Consider the following 9,744-nt stretch of genomic DNA (forward strand, 5'->3'; position numbering starts at 1 on the left):
TGGTGACTGTGGTCCCAACTGCCTTAAGATCATTAACAAGCTCCTCCTGTGTAGTTCGGGGCTGATCCCTCACCTTTCTCATGATCATCCTTACCCCATGAGGCAAGATCTTGCACGGAGCTCCAGACCGAGGCCGACTGATGGTTGCTTTGTATTTTTTCCATTTCCGAATAATCGCACCAGCAGTTGTCTCCTTCTCACCAAGCTTCTTGCTGATGGTCTTGTAGCCCATTCCAGCCTTGTGCAGATCTACAATCTTGTCTCTGACATGCTTTGACAGCTCTTTGGTCTTGCCCATGGTGGTGGGAGAGATTGGAATGGAAGATACAGATTGTGTGCACAGGTGTCTTTTATACACCTAACGAGCTGACATTAGGAGTAACTTCTTAAAGTGACAGGACTAATCTGTGTTCCAGATGGGCACATAACCAGCCTGTGGGAGCCAGAATTCTTGGTGGTTGGTAGGGGATCAAATACTTATTTCACTCACTGAAATGCAAATCAATTTCTAACCTTTATATAATGCGTTTTTTCTGGATTTTTTGGTTGGTATTCTGTCTCTATCCGTTAAAATAAACCTACCATAAAAATCACAGACCCTTAATTTCTTTGTAAGTGGGCAACTTACAAAATCAGCAGGGGATCAAATAAATATTTTCCCCACTGTATTTCAGTTAATAAGGATTTTTTTTATAAATGGTTTTAGTTTAACTACAATAACCCTGCACCAGCGATCCTTCAGAAATCATTCTAATATGCTGATTTGTTTCTCAAGCAACATTTCTAATTATTATAAATGTTAATATTTTTTATGAAAACCATGTTACATTTTATTTTTCAGGATTCTATGATGCATAGAAAGTTCAAAAGAACAACATTTATTCAAATTAGAAATCTTTTGTAACACTATAAATGTTTTTTATGTCACTTTTGATCAATTTAATGCATGCTTGATGAATAAATGTACTAATTTCTTTCTTTCAAAAAAAAAAATCTAACTGACCCCAAACTTTCAAACAGTAGTGTAAAATCTGTTAGCAATTATGCCACTGCAATATTAGTGTGCAAGTACCTGACAGTCGAATCAGAGGAGCCCGTCACTATGACTCTGTCATCGTACTGCAGACACAGAACCGAGCCAGTGTGACCCGTCAGGACCTTCAGACACTCCAGAGACTGTTTGTCCCAGATCTGACAGAGACAGAGAGAATGTGATAATCACCACAACAGACAGATCAACAGACAGACAGACAAGACAGAAAGACAGATCAACAGACAAGACAGACATACAGATCAACAGACAGACCGACAAGACAAGACAGACAGATCAACAGACAGACAGACAAGACAGATACAGTGGTGTGAAAAAGTGTTGGCCCCCTTCCTGATTTCTTATTTTTTTGCATGTTTGTCACACTTTAATGTTTCAGATCATCAAACAAATTTAAATATTAGTCAAAGATAACACAAGTAAACACAACATGCAGTTTTTAAATGAAGGTTTTTATTATTAAGGGAAAACAAAATCCAAAACTACATGGCCCTGTGTGAAGAAGTGTTTGCCCCCCTGTTAAAACTGTGGTTTATCACACCTGAGTTCAATGAAATCAGGAAGGGGGCCAACACTTTTTCACACCACTGTATACAGACAGGCAGATCAACAGACAAGACCGAAAGATAGACAGATCAACAGACAGACAGACAGACAAACAGATAGGCACTTTGATGGAGTTGTCTCGCAGGCCGCTGATGATCTTGTCATCGTCGTACTGAAGGCAGTATACACCTTTACTGTTCTCTGACCGGCACTGAATCCGCTGGAGATTGTGACGTCCACAACGCCAGTTCGCTTCAATAGTCTAAACAAACAGAATGAAGAAACAGGAGCCTGAATGAGTGAAAGGGTGGGTGGATGGATGGATGAAAAGGCAATCAGATGAATGAGGTTGTAACTGGATGGACAGATTTATGGAATGGATGGACGCTCACCTCAATGTCTTGTATAATTTTGGGATAGAGTGAATGGTAGTATGAATTGGGCGGAACCTCGTTTGTTCGGTTCTTAAATAAATATTTCTCCCTGGGAACAAAAACAAGAAAACCACCAATCAGATACAAGCAAAGGATAAACGACCCAAATGTTTCTGAACTGTTTATGATGATTGATCAAGAGCATTTGCATGGCATGACTTTATTTTAGTTACTGTTTAACAGTTTTACAGTTAATGTTTTTTTTATGGTTTTAGATTTAGTTAACTATAATAAATAGTCTTTTAAAAATATGTCTACATAGTTTTTATTAAGTTTTAGTTTTAGTTATTTTAGTACTTCAACTTAAACTAAATGCCTTGGCAACTAGCTGAATTAAAATAAGCTGAAATAAATATACATTTTTGTTTATTTTATTAGGTAAGGAAAAAGTGTTTGTAGTTTTCATTAATGATAATAATCCTGTGTGGTAAACATGGTATAAGTAGATATTAAATAAATAAATAATATAAAAATCAAGTACTGAGAAAGAATGCACACCCACCACCTTCATTACGTACATGATTAATTAATATTCTTTAATATTAACACATATTTTACATACAAACACTTAAAATTAGGGCTGAACGATTAATTGCATTTGCGATAATATCGCGATATGAAAAAAACACGATTTTTCAATCGCAGAGGCTGCGATTACACTCGGTCACGTGACACGCGAGAGTAAAGAGATGTGTTTGACTTGAAGATCGATCGGTGTATGACATCAAAGTACGGCGAGAGAAAGCATAAGGAGACGTCCGCTCTCTTATAGCTCTCGCAGTACTTTGATGACACACCCATCGGTCTAAGCAGCGCTGCTTCAAGTCGAGCGCCGGCCATCAGCAGAAAAAGAAAAGAAATAAAACCGTAAACAGCCAAAGGACGTAACTTAGATTGGGAGATGGACCAGTTTGTGAAAGTGAAGAGAAAAGCCATAGATGAAGTCGCACAGACCCAGGCAGGTGCTGGTCATTTAAAAGCTAAATGCAGAAAATATGACGAGGCATATCTTGCTCTTGGCTTCACTCACTGTGTCTATACTGGACGCTACAGTTGTCGCGTCGTGCCGCAACAGCTCTACACTGGACGCGACAAAGCGACCATTGAAAATCATTTGAACTTTGTGTCAGTACATCATAAATATAACAAGGCATCAGTTTAATGTCGGGTTTTGTCGTGTTGTGCCCTATACAGTCTGGTCGCGCCGCGCCGCATCTAATGTAGACAGCATCACTGATTAATTATAATGGTTTCTACTGTATTTTGGCGCTCGCGTCCGGTGTACACGGTGTTTAATGTCGTTGGTGAGGAGGAAAGCCTGTGTGTGTGTCCTAGCGGACAGCAAGAAGCCCACAAAAAAATAATAAATAACAGAGAGATAGAATAATAATAATAACAGTTATTCTCTCTATGCTATTTTTCAATGTTTCAAGTGATGCAGATTTTTTTTTTCCTGTAGGTTTTTTAAATTAAAAAAAGCATAAATTTTTCATAATGTTTAGTGAAATTATTTGGTACTCTGAGGTGGAATGGGGATTCGGGAAAGGGTGGGGCAGATTTTTTTATAAGTTTAAAGGGGGGCACGACCAAAAAAGTTTGAGAACCACTGGTCTAAAGTTAACAGACAGTGTTTAGTGCAGTCCACATGTTTACATATGTTTATTACAGTGACTCTGAATTAACTGTAGTGTAGTAGTGTGGTAAAGCAACAGATTTGTTTTTATATTTCTGCTTGTATATATATTTGTTTGTATATCTACTTTAGCTTGTGTGATTTGTTACTGACTTTCATATTAATGTTTACACAGGCTTATTTGTGCTTATTTGTTATTTGCTTTATGCTGTCATAATTATTACATGCTTACAAGGTTGGAAGTTCAACAAATCAGTCAATATACTGTGATTGTAGTTGTTAAATAAAAATGTCATTCATATCAATTCATGCATCACCTAATTTCATCGTAACATATAGGCCTGGCCTACAGAAAAGAACATTTATGTTTAATCTATCTATAATAGTGTGTTGGTCATACTATACAATGATTTATAGCTTGTCTTTGTTGAATAATTCAGAACATAAAGAGCTTTAAAAAATAATTGCATATTAAATCGTAATCGCAATATTGGTAAAAAAAAAATCGCAATTAGATTATTTTCCAAAATCGTTCAGCCCTACTTAAAATACTGTCAGTTTGTCGATGATCTCACAGGACTGATGGGCCTTGTGATTAATCACAATCATCACATGTATATCTGAGTTTGTCAGCACTAATTATGATTCACACCAAAGCACATGGTCCTAATATTTCAGGCATGTGTTCAAATTTGCGGTCAACAAAAATGAGCTATTAAAGGCAAAATAAGAAACACTGTTCTGACTGACAGATGACAGATTACATGGTATTAATAAGGAATAACTGACAACAAACGGTTTAATTACTGATGCACACCTGGAGCACATTTATTTACAATAATTGATTTTTTTTATTTTATTTTATTATTACTCAGCCTATTATTATCTCTAACTAAAATGAAAACCATAAAAACAGCTAGTTTCCAAGTAAACATTTCTTATTTTCGGTTAGCTTAAATTTAAGCACTAATATATATAATTTTTTACAGCTATTTGCCAAGGCAACATTTCTCATTTTCATTTAGTTTAACTAAAACTAAAATACAAATTGATTAAAAAAACTACACTATGCTTTTGTGTATTTTAATATATACACACATAATATACATTATTTTAATAGAAGTTCTTGTGGACCATATCATTTTGTACTTGTCTTTTACAACAACAATCAAGATTTTAAAAGAAGATTGCACAGTTTTACACATGTTTGTTCAGAGTAAGAAAGCATGAGCGTCTGTGTGTGTGTTTTTACCACTGGTGGCGCTCTGACAGGCCTTTCCACAGCGGGTCTGTGCGCACCATCTTCTCGATGAGCTTCTTCCAGAGCATCCCGTCTGAAATGACCCGCTGCCATTCTCGACAGACCAGCTCAGCAGAGCACAGAGAACGAGCGTCGAGAAACGAGAGGATGTTCTCCGCTATGTGATCTAGACCCTGAGCTACAAACAAAGAGATTCAGTGAGAGCTACTGTAGTTTTGTGCAGTCACGGACATTCACAGTGCGCCTGATGCATACTAATAATGAAAATTGCATTTTGTTTTTATGTAGTGCTGCCCTGAATAAGCTATTTCACAGTTGTCCCTTGTTTGTCCTAAGCAGTTAAAATGTCTATATATAAACAAACAAAATGTGAAATAATTAATACAGGTCAGTACTAATAAAAAAAAAAGCAATTCTTAAAACCTTTTTTTGTTTTTGTTTATTAATGTGGTTACAAGTAGTATATATGCTTTGTTTCTGTTTATTGTATTTTATTTTTGCTATAAAAAGCTAACAAACTTATATAATAATATTATTATTTACTTATCGTTTAGGACAGTACTAATAAAGAAACTATAATTTAGGGTTGTACTAATAAAGAAAAAACTATCTCTTTTTTTAATTAGCGCACGATCTGCGCGTGATGTACTCGCTACTGTCTGTAGCCTATGTGTGTGCGCGTTACAGTGCAGCAGTGCATTAGATTAGAATGGCGATTAACTTACCTGTACAACAATTTAGAGCATCCAGTAATATAATCACACATCTTGTGGAGCGCTTTCAGAGTATGCATTTATTTGTCATTTGAACTGTTTGGAAACAGAGTGTAAATGTGGAAGTCCTTCAAAGATTTCTTATCCTGTTGCGCCCTCTATAGGACCAGCGACTAGTCGACGCCAAGCTTAAAGCGTCATGGCAGAGCATTGAAGTCGACTTGCTGGTGCAACCCCTAATATATATATAACCAATAAATATATATATAAATATTAAAAAATACATTCACATAAAAAACTAGCATAAAAACAAACTGTGGTTCATGTTGTCAGATGTGTGTGTAAGTGATGTAAGTGGGCGGCTCTGGCCGCGTGCCGACGCTCACATTTCTGACTCTGCTAAAGCATGTGTTGGAGTAGGAGGATTTGTTATATCCAAGGCTTGAGGTACGAGTGCGTACATGGGAGTTAGTTACCTGGCAACGCGGTGATGAAGTCTCTCTGTAACATGGGTTTAAGGTACGAGTTTATATGGCCGTGCTGGTAGTGACACATGCGTGAGATCAGATGCTCCACAAACTCCACCTGATCCGATTCGGACCACTGATCAAACAGCTGGATGCACAGATCTTTCTCCTTCTCGAAGTTCCCCTGTGACATCCTCTTCCTCGAACCCGCTACTGAACCATTCCCGAACTGAATACACAGACAAGACATAAAATAGAAAAAAAAATTATTAAAAAGACATTTAATTTCAGCTAGTTGCCAAGGCAACATTTCTCATTTTTATTTAGTTTAAATTGATCTAAAATAACCATAACTAAAAATTAAATAGAAAAATAAAATAATAATAATAATAATATAAACTACAGCCATATTAAAAAAAAAAAACGAACAAAAACGAATTATTAAAAGTTTAACTAAATTTAAAATATAAGCATAAAATATTTTTTAAAAATCTAATATATAATAAAAACTATAATAGTATCTCAATGATACTGAAATAACACTGCTTCACACTTCAAACCAGAGTTTGATTTTATATTTGAAAAAATGTATGTCTTCAGACGACAATTTAAACTTGGAATCACATGTTCAACAAATATATAATATCAGGAATTAATAACAGGAAAACTGATATGCAATGGTTTTACTGTCTTGCACTTTCCAAATGATCAATGTCATTTTAAAAAGAAATACGTAACACAAAAAAAAAATGTAACCCAGCAACATGGCAGGGCCAAAGCCAACTAAAAATAAAACTTAAAAAAATTAATTAATTTAAATAAAATAAACATTAAGTGAAAAAACTTATTTTATTTCAGCTAGCTGCTTAATTTCTCATTTTCATTTAGTTTAACCTGAAGTACTAAAATAGCTAAAACTGGAGAGAGAAAATAAACTACAGACATACGTTTAAAATATTCATGAAAATGACAAAAACAACAAAATTGTTCAACTTTAACTAAAATTAAAAAGAAAACAGAATATAAAGATAAAACCTAAAATATCAAAATATTAACAAAAACTATTAATAGAAGCAATAATAGTAAAATAACTGCTACTTGGTCAACTAGTAAAACTAGTCACGCAAGCAGTAATTTATCTAAAAGTATATAATATACTTAAGTATTTAAAAAAATATATTGCATACCTGTTGGTGCCACAAATGTACATAACTTTGTTGTCTTTTTGCTCCCACTCACTGTAGTGGATCGGTGATGTAACATTATTCTTGTAAACAGTTTCAGCATTTCAGAAATAAAAGTCTATTTTCATAATGCACACACATTACAGTGAAGCACAAGAGTTACCATAATTTGCTTCTGATTGATCTCTTCTTATAAACTTGGAGGGCAATTAAATTACCACACGAGTCATGACCTTGGTGTTTGTCAAAAAACAATTCAGCTGGGAATTTTTGTGGTGGGAGACAAACTTTTTCTGGATATTCTGGATTCGGATGGGAATTAAATCACAGACTAGCCTCTGTAAATGTACATATCTCTCTTTTTCACACACACCTTGAACACTGTTGTCTTCTTTGGTGAGACGTCACCTGTGTTATTCTGTGACTCCATCACCGTCATGCTCTACAGAGAGACACACAAAAGAGAGCGACGGGTGTTAAACATGTGTCTGTCTGACTGAAAGAAAGCTAAAGAATCAGTCCGAATGGTGCATTCTGGGTAAAACACTCCAAACACGAGCAGTTTAACATGCACACAGAGACAGCAAACACAAACAAACAGACTGAGCTCTCAAAAACCTCTAATGTGATGTCTGTGAAAACAAACTTTGAATCTTCTGTCAGATCCACTGAAACTCTCACAAAATGAACATATGCGGGAGGGGAGGAGCTTAAGGACCAGTGGGAGGAGTTTCATTTAAGTCTGAACTGTTGCTTTAATTGGAATGGTTAAACAGTCTTGATCACACAAAGGGTTAAAAGCCCGCAAGGACATGCATGTGCACCTTTGACAAAGCAAACAGTGAAACACAAAGATGAAAACAGACCGATGAAACCTGATGTAAATACACACAGCTCACTAATTTCCCTCCTTAAACACATGCACTGTGACTTGAGTGAAATGTCTGAACATTTCTGTAGTAGAACAAAATATTCAAGTGAGTTTTTGTGTCTGTGAGTTTCAAATGCAGCGGGACCTTTTCTCTTCACTAATGTTCACTTTATTTTTGAGGTTTAGATGTCTTTAAATCAGCTGGTATTTTGGTGGAAATAATGGATGTATGAAGTCAGTTCTTCTCAAGTTCACAAAAACCACATCATCCACTAACTACACCACAAACAAACAATACTGACTGACTTGTGCGTTTCATCTATGAGCTGCCAGCTGAATTTGAGAGTTTGGCAATAAAATGTCACAAAGATAATGGTGTGATTTGTGAATGTTGCATTTTTAGATATACTGAACTATTTTATCTACACTTTCTGGTAAAACTTGAATTAGAAATGTAGTTATAATTAATACTTCTCTCACTTCATCTGCATCTCGGGTTTTTTTTTTTTTTACCGAGGTCAACGCAATGCATTATGGGACTGGAACCATCACTACCAAAAAATGTCAATTATTAATACTGTAAAAGCAGTAACATTGCGAAATATTATTACATTGTAAAATAACTGTTTTCTATCAGAATATATTATAAAACGTAATTAATTCTTGTGATCAAAGCTGAATTTTCAGTAGGGGTGCTCCGATCAGGATTTTTGAGGCCGATCACCGATCACAGAAAGCAGTATCTGCCGATACCGATCACCGATACCGATCTTTTTAAAGCCTTCTTTTTGATCATTTATAACTATTTATAGTGATACTCCAATCAGGATTTTTAGACATTTATTCAATGTTTAAACAATAAACATAAGCAACATATTATTCAATGCTTTTTACTTTTGCATTTACTTTAGATTTATATATTAAGTTGCTCAAGCAAGTGGCAAAACATTTAAACTACTTTTCTTACGTTATCACAAACTTACCATTGACAGAAATAGTCAGCTCTACTGCCTTTCCTTTTGCATTTAAATCTTTATTAAATGCAATCCTGCGGTTCATAAAGAACTTTGTTTTCCTACCTCCACCAGTGCCATCTATTATTGCCTTGTTTATCTAAAAGTGCTCTTTCCTTTTAAACCTAGCCAAAAAGCCATATGTGTTAACTGTGAAACACAGTAGACTTTAATAATATGCATTTATGGTGTAATTCATTTCAATTTTCGTGTCAATCCATGTTCATATTTACTGCAAAAATGCGCTGTTACTTTAAATCAGCGCTTGCAGCGCAGCAAAAATAGACTCAGTGCAGAAACCATCTCTGCACTGCTGCAGACGCACCGCTCCTGAACGCACTGCCGGACAGCAACGGTGTGCAGTGTGCGCGCTTTATTAATCCGTTAACATGAGCGCGGAAAAAATACGCACCACATATGCACTACAAACAGAGTAATGTGAACCTGGCATTATGTGTGTGTGCTGTGAGTGTGCATGAGCGCACGGTCTCCAGGAGAGCGCTGAATGGTTAAACACTGGCAAGAATTAAAAAGTAATGCAATTTATAAACTTTTAGTGACGATGTGACAC

General features: G+C 35.6%; 1 protein-coding gene across 3 annotated transcripts in view; it reads right to left on the reverse strand.

Moving 5' to 3' along the window:
• The window catches only part of LOC107660901 (F-box/WD repeat-containing protein 11-like), a 27,071-nt gene that overhangs the window by 11,202 nt on the left and 6,125 nt on the right, over positions 1-9,744 (reverse strand). For all 3 annotated transcript variants that reach the window (XM_016450334.1, XM_016450336.1, XM_016450333.1), the window contains exons 2-7: positions 7,663-7,731; positions 6,115-6,334; positions 4,917-5,103; positions 1,990-2,080; positions 1,722-1,859; positions 1,073-1,191 (exon numbers count right to left, since the gene is read on the reverse strand). In XM_016450334.1, coding sequence (XP_016305820.1) covers positions 1,073-1,191; positions 1,722-1,859; positions 1,990-2,080; positions 4,917-5,103; positions 6,115-6,334; positions 7,663-7,731 — 824 coding nt within the window. The remainder of the gene's footprint in view (positions 1-1,072; positions 1,192-1,721; positions 1,860-1,989; positions 2,081-4,916; positions 5,104-6,114; positions 6,335-7,662; positions 7,732-9,744) is intronic.

This window comes from Sinocyclocheilus anshuiensis, unplaced genomic scaffold (assembly GCF_001515605.1).
Source record: "Sinocyclocheilus anshuiensis isolate Anshui unplaced genomic scaffold, SAMN03320099.WGS_v1.1 scaffold1647, whole genome shotgun sequence".
Lineage (NCBI taxonomy): Eukaryota > Metazoa > Chordata > Actinopteri > Cypriniformes > Cyprinidae > Sinocyclocheilus > Sinocyclocheilus anshuiensis.